This window comes from Parambassis ranga, chromosome 18 (genome assembly GCF_900634625.1).
Source record: "Parambassis ranga chromosome 18, fParRan2.1, whole genome shotgun sequence".
NCBI classification, from domain to species: Eukaryota; Metazoa; Chordata; class Actinopteri; family Ambassidae; genus Parambassis; species Parambassis ranga.
Window position 1 is genome coordinate 3,943,289 of NC_041038.1, and position 23,992 is coordinate 3,967,280.

The 23,992-nt window shown below is 41.6% G+C and overlaps 4 protein-coding genes across 4 annotated transcripts in view; 1 reads left to right on the top strand and 3 right to left on the bottom strand.

Moving 5' to 3' along the window:
• LOC114450582 (mitogen-activated protein kinase kinase kinase 11) overlaps positions 1-5,336 on the bottom strand; it is a 35,080-nt gene extending 29,744 nt beyond the window's left edge. The window contains exon 1 of the mRNA XM_028428683.1: positions 3,462-5,336. Coding sequence (XP_028284484.1) covers positions 3,462-4,206 — 745 coding nt within the window. The 5' untranslated portion in view covers positions 4,207-5,336. The remainder of the gene's footprint in view (positions 1-3,461) is intronic.
• Positions 5,337-8,174: 2,838 nt separating this feature from the next.
• Positions 8,175-12,308, bottom strand: drap1 (DR1-associated protein 1 (negative cofactor 2 alpha)). Its single transcript, XM_028428780.1, has 7 exons — positions 12,096-12,308; positions 11,492-11,564; positions 11,119-11,212; positions 10,903-11,013; positions 10,579-10,669; positions 10,405-10,493; positions 8,175-9,450 (listed from the first exon to the last, which is right to left on the bottom strand). The coding sequence occupies exons 1-7, from the start codon at positions 12,135-12,137 to the stop codon at positions 9,264-9,266; spliced, it is 687 nt and encodes a 228-aa protein (XP_028284581.1). The 5' UTR covers positions 12,138-12,308; the 3' UTR covers positions 8,175-9,263.
• A 315-nt stretch (positions 12,309-12,623) lies between these two features.
• On the top strand, positions 12,624-14,292 carry c18h11orf68 (chromosome 18 C11orf68 homolog). The gene is made up of 2 exons (XM_028428779.1): positions 12,624-12,724; positions 13,186-14,292. Exon 2 carries the CDS (start codon positions 13,219-13,221, stop codon positions 13,960-13,962), a length of 744 nt encoding a protein of 247 aa, XP_028284580.1. The 5' UTR covers positions 12,624-12,724; positions 13,186-13,218; the 3' UTR covers positions 13,963-14,292.
• Positions 14,293-14,456: 164 nt separating this feature from the next.
• rela (v-rel avian reticuloendotheliosis viral oncogene homolog A) lies at positions 14,457-23,480 on the bottom strand. The gene is made up of 11 exons (XM_028428777.1): positions 23,229-23,480; positions 21,627-21,662; positions 21,331-21,476; positions 20,422-20,567; positions 19,656-19,747; positions 18,719-18,853; positions 18,252-18,356; positions 16,281-16,496; positions 16,113-16,193; positions 15,946-16,023; positions 14,457-15,819 (listed from the first exon to the last, which is right to left on the bottom strand). Exons 1-11 carry the CDS (start codon positions 23,233-23,235, stop codon positions 14,966-14,968), a joined length of 1,896 nt encoding a protein of 631 aa, XP_028284578.1. The 5' UTR covers positions 23,236-23,480; the 3' UTR covers positions 14,457-14,965.
• Between the last annotated feature and the right edge of the window lie 512 nt (positions 23,481-23,992).

Here is a 23,992-nt window from a genome sequence, read left to right on the forward strand (position 1 = left end):
AGTTCCAGCCCAGCAAGTGCTTAGCTTGGCACTTTCCCCACCAGTTCTAACTAAAGCCTCTGCAGAGTTTTATGGCGTGTGGTGATGCCTATAGCTGTTTTTGGGTCTATGAAGGCTTTGTACAGATAACTGACAGTGTAAGGACAGGGCAGCTGCACTGAATGAACTATTAACATAGCAAGATTTTTACTGTTGCTGCAGAAATGCGATAAGTTCTGTTGATAGTTTAAAGATGTAAAAATGACCAAATATTATTTTTGAATGATCAATTGTCTCTGCTCTTACAATGTGCTCTGCAAAGCATTTTAGCATTTTTCAGCAGGTTTAAGGGCCTTCAACTGTGCCGTTCAATCTCACTGTCCTCGGCTGTTATCAGCAAAAAGAAAAAAACACCACATATCTGTCTTCACTAACTCATTACACACATTAGACTGTCAATACAGTTTAATGCAGACTTGAATTGCTTGTTTTATATGTGAATGTGTATAGTATTATTTTTTTAGACAAACGGTACCAGAAGAAGAGTAAATACTGTCCTTATATTCCCTCAGATAATGTGACACACTGCTCCAAATGAATGCTCATCTTGCTCCGGCACTAGATTTTAAAAAAGTGACTCTTTCCTAATTAGGGTTCTTTCAAGGGTACTTAGTCTAGTTAAGGAAACTTATATTGAATTACAGGGATGCTGGTGTACATTAGAGAGACAAAGACTACATCACCAATTCAACTATAAAGTCATAGTCAGTGAAATTTGGACGCAAACAGCTACAGCTAATGTTAGCAGCTACATCTTAATTTACACCAACAGACCATTATCAGACAGTTGGATGCGTAATAATGAGCTTTTTCTCCATAGTTAGCTTAACAGTTTTACTAACATCAGCAAATTCTGGGTATCAGATTTTTCTTGAATGAAACTAACAATGAAATATTACAGTGTCCAAGCACTGTTGTCAATGACAACAATAGTACAAAATGGCCGACAGTGTCCAGTCAAGTAAAAAAGTACTGTTAGGTGCCATTACTGGTTAAAATATGAGCAGTACAAAACACTACTGCTAAGACATTAAACAACTTCATAAAGTAACAATGCAGCATGTCTGTATTGTGTTCCACTGCTTCGACATCAGCTTGAAAATCACAACGATTAAATTACAGAGCAGTATAGTGTAGATACACCACAAAGCATTTGTAGCAGTAGTACCTCACTAAACAAACATGTGTTTATGTTAGCATTTTAAGCTGTTTAATGTGAGCTGGCATCTAGCAGCCCACTATTCCTAATGGATGTTAGGCAGCTTGTAAAACAAGCCAAGGTGCAAGCAGTGACATGCCCTAGTTTGTAGATAAGAAATAGACATTAGCTATAAAGCTAATGTAGGTCATGGTTCAAAGTCTGAGGAATTGAAGCACTGACAATGGCTGTTAGCCAGCAGATGGAGTTTAAAGGATTTCTGGAGAAGAGCATGTAAAGCTAAATATACCAGAACACCGGCTGCAGAAGGTGCAGATCCCCCTCTCATCTCCAGACACAACAGTCAGAGAATAACAGTTATGGCCTTTGGCTCCAGCCCACCATGCACTTTCCCTCCATGCTCCTGTTGAATCAGCGTCTTTTCACTGATCATTAGCTGCAACAGCAACTCCTGGCTGTTATTTACAACCCCTTCACAGATAATGACTATTCACCTTAATCCATCAATGTAACAAATGGGCCTAATTATAACAAGTAATCTCCTTTTTCATGTAGTTATGTCGTAGTGGTGGGTTTTCTTCACCTGCATAGATTACTGTATTTCCACATCATCAGTACAGTTGAAAATTGGGCTCTCTGCTTCGTCTTTGACAGAGTCTTCCCTACAGAGCGTCGGCACAACATGGCGGTTCCAGAAAGAAGAACTTGCACCATTATTCTGAGGAACTGACACCCTAATCTGAGGTTCCACGAATATGCTTTAGTACATTTTGTACTGTCAAAGTAAGCACCACATTATCAGTGCATATTTCCTCCTAAGATGTCAAGATGCTGCTGCACCTGTGTCTTTAAGCTGTCAGCCCTCTGCTTTCAAATCATCACCTTACTGCTACTTTTTAAATGACCCCATCCTCCTCCTCCTCCTCTTCCTCCTCCTTCCCTTCCTCCCACCATCACACAACAGGATATTGCTTAGTGGCACAACAGGGTTATGGCTGTGTGGAGACATGTAGAGGCAGGTCACAGACAAAGATTCAGAGAAGAATTAAAAAACAGGAGGCAGGAGGAGGCAGGCAAGCGATATGATCTTCCAAGCGCACAGAGAGAAGTATTGTGTTCGCTTTGGCCTGCCTCATACACAAACACTATATTAACATAACTTCTCTTTCTTTCCTTTGCGCTACAGGAGACACATTTCTGGCTGGGAAAGAACCTGACACAGGGGTGAAGATAAGCCAGAGGTGAAACAGAGTGTGAGCCGATGCCGCAGGAAATAAGGGAAGTGGGAGGGTCAGTGATCGACAAGCAGGACTGACAGAAAGTCAAAAAAGTGAAAAAAAAAAAAAGTTGGAAATGTTGAGGAGAGGAACATATTCTTAGGATGTGCTGACTGAGAATCATCTGCTATAAACAATCCTTGAATGCAGGGAGTTAACCTCCTAGTCCTCCCAGCCAAGGCCATATTCTCTGAATCCACTACAAACACAATGTTGTTCTATTTTGGTGCGGTTTGGCGATCAAAATCAGTTTGGCGACAGACAAGAGCTGACAGGGATTATACACTGTATCACAAGAATGATAATAACAGAGAGGAGGCAGCCGTGTAGCATTCAGGTGGCTTTGTGTTTAGGTTGAAAGCACTCTCAGAGCTGAGAAAGCTTCAGAAAAGAGGGTGACTAAAAGCTTTATCAGTACACCTCCCTGCGGTGTCCCCTTTAATAACAGGGTCCAACGTGTGCGAGAACCTGAAACACTGATGCAAGACATCTCCGCTTCCCCTGGATAGCATCAAAGTCCAAAGTGTGAGTGGTGCCAGTGGTAAAAAATGGAATGCTTACACTTGAATTCCTGACCGTCGCTAGCAAAACACGGCATTCTGTGAAGGCCTGTCACATGACCATGCTGCCATAATGGTTATTCTACTTCTAAATGCTAACCTATGAGGCTTAACTGTAAATCTAGATAATGATGACAGGTGACTGTACTAATTATAGCACAGAATAAGGAGTAGGGAGATAATTTAATTTCTCAGAATAGTGACAGCAGTCCAGAAAGTTAAATGACAGTTAAAAGCTTCTTACTTCTACATTATATTTGAACGCTAATAGACTCCTACAGCAGCTACACAAGTACATTAAGATCCATCACTGTCAGGGCCACTGCAGAGCCATTATTTGATCATCTTTCTAACCCAGGCAGACATACTGAAGCTCCACTGGCAGTGACTGATTCACAAGTGTGGCTGCAGGCCTGAAGCACTTACTGTTGTTAGACTTGAGATCCCGGTGGATGACGGGGACGATGGCCTCACTGTGCAGGTACAGCATCCCTCTAGCTATCTGCACAGCCCAGTTGACCAGGATGTGTGGCGGGATGCGCCGGCCTGCCAGGGCCCGGCTCAGAGGCCCTCCCGAGGCGTACTCCATGATGAGGCACAGGTTAGGCTCCTGCAGGCAGACGCCCTTCAGGGCGATGATGTTGGGGTGGGTGAGCATGGCAAACAAACGCGCCTCCTGCCTCACATTCTGTGCCGTCACACTGATGTCCTCGTCCGGGTCCTGCCGGGCGGCTTTCACCGCCACCAGCCCGCCTCTCCATGTACCACGATACACCTTCCCAAAACCTCCGACCCCGATGACCTCCTCCAGGCTGAGCTCCCGGAAATCCAACTCATCAGGGAACTCAGCTGTGCTGAGCTCGGCGACCACGCCGGTGGCTGGAAGCTTCCCGTATCCACTGGGTTTGAAGGATCCATAGTTGGATGGGAAGATGCCCACCTTGTTGTTGACCTTTCCTGCCCACCAGCCCTCATCCCCTGATATCTCAGAGTCCAGAGAGAGGACTTCAACCAGGTCACCTTTGCGCAAGGTGAGCTCATCTTTACAGGACGCCTCATAGTCAAACAAGGCCGTCCACACAGGGTTGGTGAAGTTCCCTGTTTGTGATTGTTCCAGATTTTTCCAGTTCGACAGCGGGCCACGACTGAATATGTTCTTCAGCGGCTCCATGGAGCCTCAAGCAGATGTTTTGACTGGATCTGATTTTGCACCCGAAGGGTTTGAAAATAAAGTACAAAGGAGTACTTTATTGCGCCTCGCTCCCTTTCCTGTCTTTCTTGTTGGCTCATCAGGGACCAATGAAATGTGTTCAAAAGTCGGACCAACAAGTGGGCTTAGAGGAGAGGATTCAAAGACAGCTGAGCAGCAAGTGTCTTTCATTCGTCTTGACATTAAACTAAAAGCTCTCCATTTGAAGAATCAGAGTGCTTTTCTTTGATTATGGATACATTTTTCAAAGCTCAAAGAAAACACAGCAGTGTCCACAGATTTTTCTCTCCCTCTGTTCAAGTGATGTGGTGTGTGGTTTCCCAGCACAATATCATTTCACCGGCCTGTATTTAAGAGCCTCTCCAATCACCTCATTATGGCTTAAATGAGCTCTTCCCTCCACTCATTCAAAAGTGCCACCTGTTGAGTTGTGATTTTTTTGTGTGAAGTAAAAGTGGAACCAGAACAATAACAAAATTACAAAAAGTAGTTTTAAAACGCTTCTAAGTGTGCCCACAACGTTTAGCTGTCCATTATGGGTTTTTTATGTATTTTTAGCCATTAAGTGCAGTGGCCACCGCAAGCAGGAAGCGCTGAGAATCGGAGAAGAATAGCAGGAAAAGGAGCATTCAGTCCAGCCAACCAGTGTTTTACGACAAGTTTCAGCGCTGACCAGTCCGCATTATTAAGCCCAAATCTCCAATAACCGCGTCTGACCGCAACTTAGCGGCGCCCCCGCAGGAAATAGCGCATCCCAATGCGCCTGTGTATCCATTGCTCGCTGAGCACACAATGAGTCGAGCTTTATCACAACATGAACTAACACAGAAACTCCCGACTTTGTAACAGGAAGAGCTCTCCAAACCTGCTCCACTTCACTTTCCACAGAGAAACAACGCAGGAAAAGAAGAGAAAATCCCGGTAGTTTTCTGATAAGAGGAGTTCAACGCGTGGCCTGGTCCAGCTCGGCGGTCGTGTTGCTACAGTCGGTATCCAAACAGCGCAACAACTCCATCATAACTTCATATCAGACTCCTCTTCCTCGGTCAGTGTTCACTCGCCAGGTCCTCGAACCACTGCTACGTCTGTGCTTACAGTCAGTACAGAGGGTGGGGTTTCAAAACTTTTTCTCTCCCAACAGGAAAAGAGTCAGATGACAGACCGCAGGCAAGCTAGACGCAACACAGAGGTACACATCCGGTTATGGCTATTAAAATAAAAGCCGGAAAAACTGTCAAAAATCATAAAGGAATCAAATAAACACTCAAAATGTAAATTATATTGATAATATCTTTACAATCGATGGGTTTTTTCAACTAAGAAAAAGTTGGTAGTCAAATTTCTGTAAAGTTATGATCATTGATTGTATTTCCAAATGTTCAGAGGCTACACTAAAGTAATTCACGGCAGAACTACACACTTCGTAGTAACATCTAGTAAAAAAACACATTTATAGTGCTATGTTAACCCCATGTAGGCTTTATTCGATTTGTGCATAGCATTTTATTTTGAATTCGCAGCATTTCCGGTGTTTACTAACTATTTCAGAGAACTTCACGCTGCCTATACAGGTCAGAATGTTAGCAGAGCGCTAAGCTAACAGAAAATAGCAAAAATAATAGCAGTGGGAGGAGGAAGTGTTTACCTTCGAATGAAAAAAATGGAATAACACAATTCGTCCTAAACTATGGGTTTTTTCAGCTGGTTCTAATAGTCATCTCATCTCATTTCTTGGGATGAAAGACACATTTTAATAACACATCTAGTATTGATCATTCCGTGCATTTTAAGTTTGGCTTTTATTTTGAAATTTACATTGTAACAGGTTGTAAATAAAGCTGGGAAACAATTAAAAACAAAACAGTGATTTAAATGAAATTGTTTATGATTTGTTTATTATCATCAAATATATAATGAAAACACACACACAATCTCCTATATTTACATACTAACATTTGTAGTGGTGGATTTAATTACATCTGTACTATTCCTGCTTGTTTCTTTTTTCAAAAAAATAATTCAATCAGTTGAAATATTTCTAGTCAGTCAACACTCAAGGACAGCAGTTCATTAAGAAATCCCCATGGTCAAATAAAGGAGGAGAAGATGAAGTCCTGCTGTTTCTGTGAGAAGGAATGTGTTGGAGGTTTTCTTTTGTCTGGTGTTGCTTTGAGTTTGAAAAAAAGGGAGTTTAAAGATTCTCTTGAAGCAGCACATAAAAGTCCTCAGTGTGTGCAGGCTGAATGGTCTTTAGGCAGTTTGACGGGCTGCTTACCCGACAAAAGGTGGAGGAGCTGTTAGTGAAATTTCACTGACATCTATAAAGTCAAACATGGGTAAATTAAAAGTTTTATACTAATGAGAATATTCCACCTTTCAGAAATATTTTCATATTGTGAAAGCAATTCAGCTGGGTACTTGTGCACATTCTCAAAATATTCACATTCTTACAAACTGGATTGACTTTTCAAATACCTCCGGCCTATTTTTCATGTTTTCAACATTTATGCAATAAATACTGTACCTACTATTATCAATATGCCAACTATGGAAACCTAGTAATGCCAAAAATCATGGAACAATGTAAATACTGTAAAACTGGACACACTTATAAAATAGAAAAAAGTGCATTGTATAAAGGGGTTTAGATTTTTTCTGTAGTAGCTGGTTAAAAGCAATCAGTCAAGTATTTTATTCTTGTATGGAAATATTATGATGATGTGGTTCATAGTCATACAGTGCAAAATGTGTGGCTCCACAGGTGGATGAAGCCTGGATAAGTCATACCATATGGCGTAGCAAAGGGGCCGTCATTAGGTACCAGCTTTTACATCGGATACCTAAATAATGGAGTATTGTCGTAGACTGTGGGAATCAATGTGTTTTTGTAAGTGTTTCTCAACTCGTGTCTGGGACTTTCCAGAGTTGCGAGTGTGATTTCGCATTTGTCTTCACCTTCAATCACCCCACCAGGATTTCTGGTTTGTCCTCATGCATTTACATTTTAACATTTATTTAGCAGGAACAATACAGATATGTGTAAAAACTTAACAGAAGAAAAGTAACAACTTTAAGCGGGCCAAAACTATTTACTATTTATTTTTTTATTCCAGGCACCATAATGCAGCAGGACTATGATGCTGTAAAAGTATTTAAAAACAGTCTGAGGTACATCAGTGAGCTGTCTCCCAGTGTGCTCACTGTTTAAACACAAAGTGCATTTTAAACACGTGTTTTTCAAGTTTTTTAACAAAAAGTCAGGGGATTCCTTTTTTTTAACCACATTTCCCATGTTCCCATGTTCCCATAACTGCAGAGGACTTGATGGGAGGGGTAGGAATCAGAGGGCCACCTTTGGCCCTGCCGGCTGCTGTGTGGAAACAGTGCACTTCCTTCTGTTAGGCCCTTTGATGGCTCCCCTTCCCTTCCCTTCCCCTCCTTCCCTAACCCACGGCTGCCGTTTGTTTGAACACCGACCTCCTAAAGTCAACCACCTACACCCACCAGCTCCTGTCTCAACCCCAACCCCAAACACACACACACCAAAACCCCACCCTTCTCGCAGCCCGCTGAGTCAACGCTTGTGCAGGAAGGATGTAGTTGTTTTTGTGGCCCCGGATCTAAGTTGCTTGGTCTGTTGGGGGTGGATGAGGCGAAAATGTGGACTGATTAAAATGAAATAAAGATGAGAGGGGCAGGTCGCACACTCAGGCCTCAAGTGTGCCTACTATGATGGCAACAGTCACCTCTGTGTGTGCACCTTCCAACAAACCTGTGCCGTCTTGCACTTATCTGATTCAAATACCAGGAGAAGCCTGATAAATACTGGCTCTCGTCTTTCAGGTTGCATGAGTCACTGCAGCCGGTACATCAGTTTCATCCATTGGAAGATTTTCTATATCGCAAAATACACAACAAAAAGGAGGAAATCAAAATTGACTTTTTTTTAATTGAAATATGATTTTAATTTCACCCATACAAAATAATAATAATGTTAAAAGTCCGCAATACAGTGTCAGCCATATCACACTGACACATAAATGACAGGGAAATGGGAGCTCCATCTCTGTGAATACATTTAAAACAATCTAAAACAGGGTGAAATAAAGGAAATGATGAAGATAAAGGAGCAAGTTACTCAAAATTGAATCAGGGTTTGGCCAAAATGGAAATAAGAAACAACTCTAAAAACAAAGTTATGGTCCAAGTGTCACAGTATGCTTGTGATGGGCAGTTTGGGGCAATTTAATAGGCTGTATAAAATAATAGATAAGCTCAAAATGAACTAACATCTGGCAGCATCCAAAACAACAATGTAAATCATTAACCTGCTGATATGATACAGTTCTCTTAATAAAAACGGGACTTAAAAATAGAAACTAATTCAAAAAAGCTGCGCCTGCAAACCTATAGTAAAAATACACCTGCTTCCTTGTTTATGTTAAAGCCTGACAAACTAGCTAGCAGGACTTGACAAAGACAGGAAGTTAGCGGTATTTCATAGCCGATCGATGAACACTTGAGCAGTCAGACCTCCACCTTCCACTGTCTTCTCAGTGATGGGCTAGAAAAAGGCCTTGTAACTACCGCCCTGAGGGTCTGAGTGACGACGACTGATATGTCCACTTCATTATTTCAACTACAGAGAATTCAAAGAAAAGTGCCCAAAGGAAAAAAGCTATGAAGCAACATAGGGGGGAGTTCATAGCAAAAACTGATGACTGCTGATTTTTACATTGAAACCGACTTGTTAAAAAACTTTTCCCTCTACAATAAAATAAAACCATTTTTTAAAAAAAAAAGAAAAGAAAATTAAAACACATAATGTACAACAAGGCTCCTCTCTTGCGGTGGCGTCTGCCCATCGAGGCCCTTTTTCGGTCAGAGGGGCTGCAACGAAGAGTCTTTCCCTCCTTTTGCTTACAGCAGGCGCCAGAAGATCAACTTAAAAATCCCAAAAATAACGCTCAACGTGTTTGTGTATGTGTGCGAAAGAGAGTGAGGCGGAGGAGGGGGAGCTAAGAGTCATAGTCTTCGTCGTCGTCATCGTCGTTTTTGTGCAGTGGGGGGGCAGGGGGAGGTGGAGCCGCGCTCATCATGGAAGGGTGGGGGGCGAACGCCATGGCACCCTGAGGCTGTGCCGGAGCCATGCCGCCCATTGAGACCATGTTGCCCATGTGCATGTACTGGGGGGTTGCGTTTGAGCTGTGGGGGGCACAATCAAATGTGTAAAGCAGGCATTAGAGGTGTGCTGTCAATTCAAATGAAGTGCTACCTTTTGTGTTAAAATTAACTGTGTACCACTGATGTAAGCTCTTACTATACTATATACAAAATTTAAAAATGTGTGCCATTTTTGTATTGAGGGTGCAAAAATATGTGCCATATTACTTTTGTGCAATGCATCATGGGAAAGCAGTATGTGTGAGTAACTTGCTGTAACTTTAAATCAACAAATGTGTCACTGAAGCTATAAAATTGTTTTAAGAAATTTGCTAAGCAGTCACATAACAAAACAGGTGACTCTGCATCCCCTTTACGTCTAGCAAAGATCATGCCGTTTCCCTGGTGCAGTACTGAAATTAAGACCTCAGTAACCAAAAAAGTGGAGTGAAAAACATCCAGTAATTGCTCGGAGGTTTAAGGCTTCTGCACTACAGCAGTGTGCAAAGTGAATTTGGGACACAACAAAGGTTTGTCACAGACTACAGTGGAAAAACAGCTCCCTCTTCCTGTTTGTTCACGTAAATTCATCTACCAGATCACTCTGACATGGCAGAACATGGCTTCTAGGAGCCATTTCTAAATCATATGAATCTGACTTTATTTGCTGTAAGAATGAAAATGTCAAATTCAAACATGGCAGGACCTCTGTCGGAAGCACAGGGAGCGAGGAGCGCAAGTCTAAGAACAAATGTTTTGACTTTTTCAAAGGACTTTTTGACTTTTAGACACTGTGGTTAGGTTTATTTCAGAATAACAGAAAATGCAGTGTAACGATAAAAATCAGATTCAAGTTCTGCCCAAGAAGTTGGAAACTTTCTGACATATCAAGATGTAACACTGCACTTATTAAGCTGCGATGAATAAGTTATGACTGGATGAACTTGACTCATAAAACTAGAACTAATCTAACAGTAGTTAGGTGTGTTTCCATACCTGTGGAACCTGGATGCAGCCTGCAGGTTTGTGCTTGACTGAGAGCCGTCCTCCTCGTCCCCATCTGTCTCGCTGTCTTCAGAGTCGTCCTGTTTACATCACAAGGAACATAACTATGACCACTCTCACCTCAAACTCGAATGGTCATATTAAACATATGGACTAACGCCCCACCTCTTGCTCTGACTCTGTACCAGACAGCTTCTTGTCCTTTCCTTTGGAGCCAGTTCCACCATTCTTACGACCAGAGCCTGGTTTTCGCCCCCTAGAAGAAGCCATATTTTATCAGTTTATATTTTATGTATACAATGTATAGATTGTAAAGAGTGGAGGACAGCCTATCATCCTGACAGTAAGACAGGCTGGACTGGACAAAGCACAGCTCAATGTGTCAAACAGTCCTTCAACATCCTGGTTTCGAGGAAGTCTTGACTCTTTAAATTAAAGACAGTGATGTTGCAGTACATACATATCTGTATATTTGTGTGAGAGAAATACCTGCGCGGGACCTCCGTGTGGTTCTCTTCCCCCTCGCCCTGCATGTCTGGCACTGTCGCCACCAGGTCTTTCAAGAAATCAAACTGTTGCTCCAGCTCAATACATTGCTTTCTGCAAAAACACAAGGTAGAGGGTTGAAGCATCCCCCTGTACACTGGCTAAGTTGCTCTCAGGACCGGCGTGTCAATCAAGAAAAACATCGAAAAGGAAACTTACAGATGTGACGTGGTCATTGTCTTTGCATTCCTAGACTGAGTGACTTGACAGGCCTTTGTGAGCAATGATTCCAAAAAAAGCTCCAGGGCTCTCGCTGACATCTCAGTTAAGGAAACAATGATGTAGCAAATCTAAGTCTATTATTAAAATCAATCTTATTTACTTACATAGATGGTAAATAAAAAGTAAACAGCTTAGACTCAACACAACTGGCTGATCATAAACTTACCCAGAGCTGCAATTTTTACTCATTTTTAGACAAATCTATGTTACTTTTCATTATAAGTTAAGATCTACAGTACATATTTTCATTTAATTCACATAGATTGTAAAACCTGTTGAACTTTTTCTGATTTTCTGGCAGGAAGGATACAAATAATAACAGGTACTGCTGCAGCCACTTTTCCTATTTCTTCATCAGTCTGCATGATCTTCTTAATCCGTGCCTGAAATAAAAAAACAGTCTTATTTTTCGCAATAGGTGTGACATTGAAGATCTACATTATTTCCATTAAAACAGACTCATGCATTTATGTGTATCAGCAAACAGTATAGGTTAAAATGTTAGAAAATCATAGCAGAACAACCTGTTTTGATTCGTGAGGATCATAGTGACTACCTTCAGTAGTTTGTGCATTCATTGATTTGCTCACAATGCAGCTACAAATAGATTTTGAGATTAGCTTCACATGCTAAAAACAACGTTAATCAGTGGTTTCGCTAGCTAACTTAAGCCACACGCCTGAACGCAGCGTAGCAAACACTGGGAGGCACACATAGCAAATTTAGTGAAACCACTACTTTTCGCTAATGCAGTGTGTAATGTTTGATAAATGACTTACTTATTGGCATACTAGCTCTCTAAGCAAGAAAAGAGGCCGCATCTGACTCAAGCTAGCTAAAGAAGTTAGCTCTCCAGCTCATAGTTTGCTAACCTTAGCTAGCTTCAACACCGGTTCAGCAAAGTTGAAACTTACCGGAGGGAATCTTGCGTTGTATTTCTTCTTTTTGCTGGGCATAATTAAATGACCTGAATGACTAAAGTAAAATAAAAAGCAAAATACACTGGGTTATTATTCTTTATCACATATAATTCCTCTCCGCCGCGCACACACCGGATAGCGATAGCTACCCGGCTAACCCGTTAGCTCGTCGTCGTCACTCGTTCCTTAGTTGTCTGGCTGGTCAGTGTGGTTCCGCAGGGTCACAGCGCCGTCATGTTGGTACCACATGTCCCGCAATTCATGCAAAAATACAATGCAGAAATCAGTTAATTTTTGGGTAATAATATCACATTTTATAGCTAAACAAACATAATAAATACGATCGAGTTTTCATCATTTGCGGACGAGAAACATGTTCCTTTAGTTTGGATACATCGATTATAGGTACATTTGTCTCTATAACAAACAAACAAACAAAACAATTGTTTTGCATTTTAAAAACAACACGCGCATCACATTTGTTAGTATGAAACGCACTTAATTATTATGCAGTGATTTATTACTGTTACACAGTTTTTGTCATTGATACAGAGGAGCATAAACATCAAAGCTGCGCTTGTGCGGAAGACCCAGCACTGAACAACAAACTTCGTCATCAGCAGGTAGATAAAGCACTAACATTTTAGAATATGTTGTTTTTTTATGTAAACCGGAGCATGTGTTACACTGTCGGCTGTGTTTCACCGTTGCTGTACGTGGCAAATATTATTTCCAAATATAGTATGAATAGGAATATGTACGGTTGGTAAAATGCTAGCTTGTCGGCTAGCTGCAATAAAAGTGAAGCTATTTTAGATTTTTTTCGCGTGTTCGGCTACCTGTCAGATGTAAGAAATACACAGATAGGAAGTATATGAAATAATTGTTGTAGAGAATCGCGGGTGGAAAACACTATGGCAATATAAATGTTGAGAAAACGTTACTAATGTAGCAGGCTAGCTAGCTGAAGCCGCTAGCAATCCAGCTGCCCACTTCTGCCCGTGTTTGGCACTGCCATAAGATAACACAAGTAACCATGCTTAAAACATCAGGTCTAATTCATATTTTTCATTATTTTATCCAGAGCTCCAGGACTTAGTCCCACACTGACAGCACCATGGAGGAGGAAGAGGTCCCCGTGGAAGGTGGGGTGGAGACCCCCTTCCTCGCAGAGACCTATGCCGCTGAGGCCATGGCTGCAGATATGGACCCCTGGATTGTGTTTGATTCCAGAAGAACTCCCAGATCCGAATTTGATAGCTGGTTTGAAAGCAACAGGCCTTCACAAGTGTACAGATTTGGTGACGAGGAGGGGGGTGTTAGCCCTGTAGGGTGGATCGCTGTGCTGGGCCCGAATCACTGCCCCAGCGGTGCAGATGTTTCAGGTCTCCAGGAGAGCTGGGAGAAACTTTTATCCAGCTGTCGACCTGTCAGCTTCCAAACAGTCAGAGAGCTGGCACTGAACCACGGAGTGCTCACGGGGAAGTGGCTGATGCACTTGGACTCCGGTTTCAAGTTGGACCATGCTTGGGAGTGTGTGGCCAGGGCAGCCTTAGATGGCAAGATCTCTCTTGTCAAAGTCAGTCCCTTTGATCCTAAAGGAGATGCCAAGCAGGTCATTTGTGCCTATAACCAGAACTTCACTGATGAAAGCGAGGTCATAAGGTTGGATTCTGTCATCCGTGCTGCGGGGGTAAAATGCCCTCTCTCCTACAAGCCGGATGTGTACACGTACCTGGGAATCTACAGGAACAACCGCTGGAAGCTTTGCCCCACCATTTATGAGAGTAAATTCGATCTGGAGTGCGTACCCAGGCGTTCCCACATTGTCAACAAAGTCACCAATATGGAAGTGATATAAGCCAATCAGAGGGCCATTTTCATATTATGTTTACCAATCACCACTGTAGTGAATGTCTCCATTGATCTCAAGTTCTTCCTTTTTGCAAGAAAAACATTTGTTTTCTGTGACCTGAAAGGGTTACATAATAAATAACTAACAATAACAATTCTGTTCATAAGACACTTAACACTTTCCTGCCTGACAGGGCAGTTGAAATCTTTGATTTGTACGCACATTTTTAGAGAAGGCACTTGTTTTGTGTCATCTGATGGACTTTTATTTAGTTGCTTTATATTGAATCACATTTGCAGAATTGCCAATAAAAAAATGTACTTTTTTTGACAACAATTCTCAAATAACGTGTTTTTTTTGGGTCGTCAATAAAAGCATACATCATATGTGTAAAAAATCTCAATAAAGAATCTTATACTACAGAGTATATAAGGTTTGAAACAAATGATATTAGCAGACAAAATACAACATAATATGCATAATAATGGTAATTGTTTGATAGGTGTGTGTGTATACAGTATAAGGACCTTCATTGAATTTACCACATTCAGACAGTTACTGCCAAACTTCAGGGAACATTTTTTTTACTTAATAATATATCCAAATAAATCCAAAAATGATATCTTAATGAAAAGAACAGTGGACATAATTTGCATAGATTTAACTCTACATCTGATTATATTCTTAAATACTAAGGCTAAAAAAAAGGCTGACCCAAACATGAACATTCGACCACAGCTACCAAAGCACTAGTGGATCACTCTCCACTATCATGTAGACTATGACTGTAAGAGTTAGTGATAACATGGCCTGATCGAAAACAAACTAATTTGAACACTACAAAATGTCTCCACTGGTATTTCAGTGTCCACAGTGAGCAGTTCTGCTACATTTCGTCACCTCCATCTTTATATCCACCTTCTTTATAACTCAGAACAAAGATGAAGATACAAATGGTCTGTCTGTTTAAAAAAAAAAAAAGTCTTAAAATGAATCGCTTGGACAACGTTTAAGTCTGGTGTCCTGACACGAACCCAGGTTGGCTTCCGCTGTTAAAAATGGAAATGAGACGATCCTCATCCATCAGTTCATCCAAATCATCCAGCGCCGGGGCCCCGTGGTTGTTGTTGTTAGACGCCATGCCGATCATGGCCTCATTCTGGAGCAGGCTGACGATGCTGTTGGGGTAATTCATCCAGGTGCTTCCTGGGTTGCTGGTTGGGTCACAAGTGTTCTGGGATGCTGCGTTGCTCTGTGCAGCAATGGAGGAACCGTGGGGAGCTGCTTGTTGACATGAAGATTGCTGCAGCATGGAAGTGCCGTTTCCGACCTCGTTCATGAGACGGTGGTTCAGAAGGTCTTCAAACTCACCCATGTCTAGGCTGTCCAGGGTGCCTGGAACTTGTGCTTCGGAAAAGCTGGGAAACTCTGGGATGTCCTCATCCCCGAGAGGTGCATCCACCCTGAACTGGGTGCTCTGCATGGAGAAGGAGCTGGCGGTCTGCGAGGAGGCTACATTTCCTTGAGGAAGAGCCAGCTCCTGCGTGACTCCCGAGGACATGGGGAAGAATTCGTGCAGGTCTGCCACGTTGACTGTTGAGTACTCTGTGTTGGCGGCAGAGGTGTTGATAGAGGATGAAGGAGCTGCTGGCTGGCTCATTTGGAAAGTGGGCCCTGGGTTGGCTTTGGGCTGAGGGCCTAGGTTCAGGCTCTCCATGATCTTCCATGTTTGGCTTGTAGCTGAACTGGAGAGGGGAGAAGAGGCCTCTGCTTTGGGCTGGACTGAGAAGAGCTGCCCTGGCTGGCTGTAGGAGTAAAGGGCCTGGGGTTTTGCCGTGCTGGCAGCAGGGGGCACCACAGGTGCTGCAAAACAAAGGCAGTGAGCACTTAAGAGTTCCACTATAGAGAATCTACTAACTAGTCTTTAAACTTCAAATATAATAATCATAATAAGGTTATCTGAGTAATATAAACACATGAGATACTCACCAGCTTGTGCACTCATTGGCTTGGCTGCAGCTGTTCTCCTGGCTGGACTTATGTGCCGTCTATCTTGTGGTATGGACACTGAAATTTCAATACACATGTTTGTGTTTTTACTGTAAAAAAGTAACTATTACTCCACTGAATTATGGCAGAGTTAGAGAAAATGGTACCAGTTGACAGCATGGACCCCAGCTTCAGGTTCTGGAACATGTCTCCTGTACGCTTTCTCTTCTCGCTCAGTCTGTATTCATCTGCAGGGGCCATTTTTATTAAAGCACACATGAGTTGATGAACAGTTGTTAAATAATTTCGTCTAACATGAAAACAAAGCCTCTAACCTGGGTCAGCTGGCAGGTACTGGAAGTCCATGGGCTCGCTGACCTCTCGGTCAGACGGTCGCCGGAGCTGCATCTTGACGCTAATCGGCTTCGACAGGTTAGTGTCGCGGTAGGGCGGCGTGCGGAACACAATGGCCACCTGCCTGTGCACGTCAGCCTGGGAGAAAGTGCCCTTCCCTTCCCAGGAGTCCTGGAAGAAACGCACCTCAATGTCCTCTGCAGAAGTGAACAGAAAATATACTGAAGATGAGAAATCAGAAGCAGCTTTGAGGTTTAACAGAAACAGAGCATTGCATCAGATTTGCTGCTACATAACACAACGTTTGACAACACAGCTGGCTTTAGATGAAGAAGAACTGAAGCAGGGAGGAATGTTTAAAGTAAAAAATGTGAGGGCTCTGTTGCTATCAAAATCAAAGTCTCCTGGAGACATCAAACAATGAGGGTAATAAATAAAGTCCAAGATTCAGGGTTCCCAGGCTTTGTCCACGATGATGTAATATGCAGATGAGCCACGGAGCACTCTGGGGAGCGTTCAACAGCTCCCATAACCAAACACAAAACACATGGCGTATAGCACATACTTTCCAGAATCACAGATCAATGCCTCCGACAACCAGTCAAGCTGTAGTGTGTCCAGATTCTGCATAATTCTTCCAGCCACTGTTGCCGTGATCTTTGATAACGATACACACATTTCTGCTTTCTTAAGCTCGGGGCTGATTAGGAAGAGGTAATGCTAAGAAATGAAACAGAGGAAGAGATAAGATCTGGGTTCACAGCGAGCAGGAAAGCCGAGAGCTGGAGGAGGTGGACCAGAAATCAGCACAGCAGGAAACCGTCCTAATGTGATCCTCATTTGAAACAGCACAAACCTTTTTTAAGTAATTTTAGTTGCATATTCAGATTATGTACAAATAGCAGGCATGGAAACAAGCTGGTAATGAATTAACAGCACATTATTGATGTATTAGAAGAGACAGAAGAAAGTCACAGAGACACATTAGTAGCTGTCGTGACGCACAACGAAACCTCACATGTGCAACAATGGGCCGTTATCTGCAACCTAACAGCTTTGAAATGCATGGTTGACACTGTAGTAAACAGGTTTTTCAGGAGCTGTAAATACACCATTGAAATAAACACATTAGCACTCATTTGTACAGGTCCAGCTGTCACTCAGCTCCACTCAAGTTCCACTTTGTTCAACAGCCACTTGCTGATTTTGTCTGTCAGCCACTTAGTAGTTGGCAGGTAGCACACTGTTACCTCATTACAGCTTTTACTCAAAACAACTTCCTGAACCAGCTTGAAATTTCAAGGTGTTAAAAGTTTTGTAGCCAAAAAACAATTAGCTTTAAAAATGCTAAAATGTTTCTGATCATTTTTAGAACGCTCACTACAAGCATCACTTTTTACATTCAATGGTAATTTGATGCATCATTAAACAGAAATCTAGCTTTAAAGTGGATGGCACCTCTTTTTGTGATAATTACACCTTGAGCGCTAACATTAGCCACAATAAGCTAGCAGTCAGATGGATAAGTACGGCTGTGGCAGCAAATTTTATGATTGTAATAAAGTTGCCTATTTTAGCACTTCACCATTTTTAGCAGATTTCTCTTTCAGCTACAACTTTGAAAAAGTAAAAACTAGATTTTAAAAGAGTTTATGAAGTCATCTACTTTCTCAATACCACTGACTTGAGACTTAGAAAGTGTACGTGCAAGTCTGACCCCTGCTTGTAATGTAGAACAAAGAGTCAGGCTTCTATTTTTAAGCTGACTTACTCAAAAAGGGCCAGCGTGGGGGTGTGAAGGCTTAACACCATCTTTGCTTCAGGTATATCGAGAACTTCACATTCGCTTAGTCAGATCCGAGTTCTATTTACGCCTATTACAATATGACAGTACAGACACAGAGGTGTGCACTGTATGCTTTCACTATCTGTACAGTGCAGGCTCACATTACCTTTTTGCACCTTGTCACACAGCAGAAAGATTTCATCCCCTCCTTTGCAGCTTCCAGAGTTGCGGTTGACTCTGCAGATCTTCAGTTCAGCTGTGTTTGGAGCCCCTACAAGAAGAAAAAAAAAGTTGTGTGTCACGCCAAACAAATGCTAAACATGGAGAAATGCTGCAATTTCGTTTGAAAGTTGTGTCAATCACAACACTATCATACAAGAAAATGTAATAATGACAATGCAAACTAACATTACTACAGGAAGTGAAATGTTTTTAAATGTTATTTTAATGCCTAATTCTTGTAAGGACATTCAGGCTTTCAAGAAAAGTTAACATGCAAAGAGGAACAGGGAGTGTCTGACGGAATGGAGAGTTGCAGTTCAGTCATGCAAGAGTCGCTGTGTGACTGTGAGACCTCTACCCTGATAACAAAAAATAGCAGCATTCAAAAAGCTGCAATATGTATCGACTCACTGTTGTCAAAGATGGGTTGTGATACCACAGGTTCTAGATGATAGCGCTCCCCTGTAGGCAAAAGGAAGGAGGCCTGGAAGCAGAGCCGGACTGAGTTCAAGTCAAATTCCTCCTCCCACACCTTTGGCTCGGGAACTAGAGCACAGACAGAAGGGACGGGGTCATGTTCACAGCCTGAGTTTGCAGCCTTTTTTTAAGAACCACCTGTTCAAAACATGTCTGTTAAGTATGAGCTGATCAAAGCTTTATTTAAGGAAACACAGAAACTAAAATCTTGTTTAACCAGCTTTCAGTTGTAATACACCCAACTGACACAACTAACTACAGACTGAACTTCAAATGGAACAGAGATCTGTCTCACTCATAGAGTAAATATCACTCACACAATTCAAAACATGCATCTGTTACAGTGACCTATAATAACTAAAGCATCTTTACGAATAAGAGGAGACATTTTCAAGCTAGTTTGTTAGCTTTAGATGACATAGTGTTGGGTTTACATGAGTTAAATACTCAGATTTTTGAAGAATTTAATTTAAAAACAAAAAATCCTTTCTGTTTCTCTGTTGAGCCACTGAAGCTTGCATTGCTCATGCTAAAAAAAGGAGCTAAAGGTTAAAATACAAATATGTTGCATAAATAAGAGAACAGAAGGTTTTAGAGTGATAACTTTACTTTAAATGTTTTGATTTATGGCATGCATCAATAGCTTGCTTATTGTTAGCTTAAAAACAGCTGTTTAGCTACCTTTGTTTAAAATAAGAACAAACATTTTGAGCTAGTATGTATGGCAAATTGTTAATGCTAATTACAAAAGTGACACTTTACTTACAAAAGTAAAAGTATATTATGCTATATTAAATACAGTGACAGATTTACCAGAGAAAGGGCAACGACACAGAAAGTGCTTTGTGTCGAACTCTCATCTCTCACTTACTGTTGAAGGGGTTGTTATTGGTCTGCAGCCTGCAAGTGATGGCCTCATTTACATCCTTCTTCTTCACACACTGGATGCCCAGGTTCTGAAAACTGAAAGCCAATAGAGACGTGAGACAGAAACCACTGAAGCGTGCTTGTACTCCTCTGCCACCTCATTATAAAGTGTCTGCTTAAGACCTGTCATAACACACGTCTCCTGCTTACACATCATCACATATAAAAAACCATGCAAAGAATATGAGAACAATCCCTCAAAATACCCCATCCTTTGGTTACTTTAATATTCCATACTAAGGTGTGCCTCTAACAACCTGTATTGTAATCTAGAGCTGCTATCAAAATATCCGTCCTTCCATGTGAAAAACAAATGACTAATATAAACCAGTGTGTCATAATACTTTCAGTTGTCTGCAGTACAACCTGTTTGTTTGAATTTCATCACTCCTGTGATAAAGATGCACAAACATAGTCACCTCTAGCCAGGTCAACTGGTTCCATAATGTTGTTTATACATTACAAAATTAAAGACATCTTGCCAGTCACTGTTGCAACCTTTTAAAAAGCCATAAAGAAATTTGATTGTAAGGCAGCACATCCTGTAGAGTTTAACTCACTGTTATTTAACCTGTTAATGTTTCACTCATCTCCGCACACGAGATGAGGCCGACGACTAGACTGCCAGCTTGTGCTGATGCTGTGAGGTTTTTGTGTAACTTTGATAGACTGTGGCTTCTCATGTCACAAGCAAAGATGCCACACAGTACCTGTGTATTCGTCTCTCCTGCAGGTCGGCCTCGTAGTAGCCATGTTTGCAGTCTTTCCCGACCAGTTCGTGTGGGTGTGGCTTGTGCGGAGCATTCTTGGTTACTAGTGAGATGCGGACACGCAGGGGGCCACTGTAGTTATGCACCTGTTGATATGAGAGTTGGAATTAGGTCTACATACAATCACTGTGCTCCACACAAGCGGAACTGACAGACATCAAATAAACAGAGTAAAAGCATGTGCTTTCTGTAAATGCTTGACTTGATGTATATACGATCACTTCTAAGTGCTTTTATAGCTGTACATGTAACCAGGAAGCCCTTGTAAAAAACAGAGCGCTTGACCATCTGTGTTTAACCCTCTAAACTCCAAAAGCCTGCAGATAGGTTAGACAAAAAAATGACAAAAAATGTGAGATTTTGAACTTTCTGATGGTCTGGAATACATCAAGTAACACTCACCAGCATTGTAAGAAGCTTAGAATTTATTTTACATGTCTCAATTAAAATTTGGCAAAAAATAAGGCATTCGCACAAACAAAATTCTGTAAAAAGCTAAAACTTTCTGTCTCCTTCAGTGCGACTAGAAAGCCAAGATTAACTCCTGTGCTACCAGCAGTCGCGTGACAAAAATCCTGTAAATGTTCTGCTGACTGGTTGTTCGTGCATACGCCAGAAGGAAACTTTAAACAACCCAGAGCAATAAAATAAAAGCAGATCAAACATTACGTAGATAGTGCGGTGTATGACTGTGGAGGATCACACTTGGCCCTCACCCCTCACCACTGTGATTAACACTGCAGCAACAGTAGTGTATTTGTGGTGTATAGTGGGGTACAATCCTGTTTTAGGTGAATTACAGGTGTAAACAACACACAATGGACTAACTACTAAAAGACATGATCTCACTTTGATAGTTGGGTGGGTCTTAGTGGTGTCGTTGCTCTTCTCTCCTGGGATGCTTCCGGCCGAACGCCCCTCACACTTGTACCTGAACCTCATCCCCCTTTGCTTCGGCTGCTCGATGATCTCTATGTAGGGGTTGGCTGTTTGGACTGATGGAAGCAGAAGTTAAATACTGAGTGACACACTATCACTGCTTTTTTGTGAAACTCTGCTGTACGTCTATCAGTGTGTCAACACACAGCCTTATCAGTGTTTACTCATGAAATCTTTGCAGCCAACAGGGGGAAACTGCCTCTTACCTGGGTTGAGCGAGGCCATGCTCCATCCGTACACACCTGCAAGAAAAGAAACCTTAAACGACTGCTGTTCAGAACTCCACCGTGGTTTACCTCCTACGTCGCATGACACGGCACACAGTGGCAGTGCAGATGACACGAATCAAAAACCAGACTCAGCACATATTTGCGGCTTAGTAAGACTTTGTCATTTGCGGTGTGGTCTGGATGGAAATCTACTAGACAGTGTCCAAAAGGGGTCAACAGATGAGATGCAAAGGCTTCCCAGATAAAATATAAAATCACAAACTGCAGAGGAACACACAGAAAAAAAACAGAAAAAAGGCAAACAATGACAGGCAGGGTGATATACTGGTGTCAGGTTACCCACATAGTTACAATAAAGGTCATTATGAGTGGACAAACAGGCTGCACTCTAGTTTCAGGTGCTTGGGAAAATGAGCAAGGCGTGACACAAAGATCAGGTGGTCAAAGCTCTACCTATCAGCTAGCAGAACTCCTTCAAGTAAGAAGCATGAGCCGGATGCTTTCCAAGCTCCAACATGCCTGCTTCCTATCCTCAGACATATTTCCTTTCAGATTTTGGTCAGATAGTGACAAAAAATGCTAAATTAATTAATGTTTTGATCATTATTTATCTATCTAAAGTACATTAACAGCCTAATTTTACAGATGCTCTTGTATACCTCTTGAGTCTGGATGCTGAAAGTGAAAGTACCATAACATAACATCAACACTCAATAACCAGTGAATGCACTAATGTGTCAAAACACAACCGATGAGATTATTTTCACTCTCACTCCATCTTGGTGTGACTTTTGTCACACTTATTACTGACTTATTTGTGCCATAAAGGCTTTATAGGTGTCATAGCTCTAATGGAAGTGGAGTGGCAGCACTTAAACACAACAGGACATCTCAAATCTTCCTATTGAAGGCTTGGCAGCCATGAATGGGAGGTAAAATAAAAACAGATCATATAATCTTTACATACATCAGTCCGTGTGTCACCACTGTTGTCTTTTAAATCACTTCCAGTCATTAAAACAGATTAGGGCGCCTGCGTTCAGTGATCACCATTTAAAATGGAGATTTTTTTTTTTAACTAGAACCAATTTTACCTGTAGGGTTAAATGTAACCCGAATTAAACAAACATTAATGGTAATAGCAGAGCAGCATTTACAATGTGATTCCCAAAACACAGTTTCTCATATAAGGAGAAAGAACTTTAAACAGTGAAACTTCTGAATGGAGTTTCTGATTGCGGGAGGGAACTCCGTGAGGCAGATAAGCAGCAGCAGGCCTCCTGCCTGTCCGCCTCCTGCCTGCTCGGTTCACCGCCCCGTCAGACGAGTTAGAGACACGCGGAGGAATTAATACAAACAGCGCGGCGTCATATTTCGCTGTGATAATGTCATGTATGTATTAAAAAAGCGAAGACAAGTCAGACTTGTTTCGGTGCATTAGCTCACTACCCGGACTCCTCCTGTTAGCGCAGTGATAGCGGGGCTTTCCCTGTGCGCAAAACAACTCCCTGTACAGTTTCACCTCCACACTTTGAGCTGAGGAAACAGGCGCGGTGAATAAAAAGCAGGTCCTCTTACCTTCCATGGCTGTGTCCGAGTCCGGCTCACCTCACGTTTCGTCACGTTACGCCGCTGTTCCTCCGTATTTTGTGTATATTTGTGTAAACGACGCTGCAAAACACGACAGTATATGGACTCAGAAAACTTCTTGACAGGGCTGTTCTGCCGTCTCCTTCGCTCCACCCACATCTGTGTGCGGCTCCGTGCTGTTGGTAAAGTGACGGGGACACACGCTCTCACGGGCTTTCCGGTAAAAAAGCAGCGCACGAAAAGACAATAGCCCATCTGTCTATTTGAGGAACAGTGTGCTGCAACTGTCTGTTGACTTTTTTGCGTAATAGACCAAAAACAAACATGGCGCCATCGTCAGCAGGGAAACATCACTTTGCTAACACTAGCTAATATTTTTAATCAGCAACTAATACATGAAAGTAACAATAAACAAGCATGTGACCTGTTTTTTAAGTTATATATTTAAGGTATATATATATAATTTAATTAAAAGCTATCAAGTCATTTAAAGTGCTAATAAGAATAATTATTTTTTTTCTATATCATATTTGTTTTTTATTATGTAGTGAAACTAATTTATATAATTCATTTATTTAATTGTATTTTTAGGCCAGGGATTTGTTAAAATTGAATTGTATTCTTGTCTGTTTCATATATATTGTTCTTGTTATTGACATATATTTTTTTAAAGATTTTGATATGAGAATATTGGGCTTCATATTTAATGTTCAAAAATGTTCAACATAAATTTATCAGTTATAAAATTCATA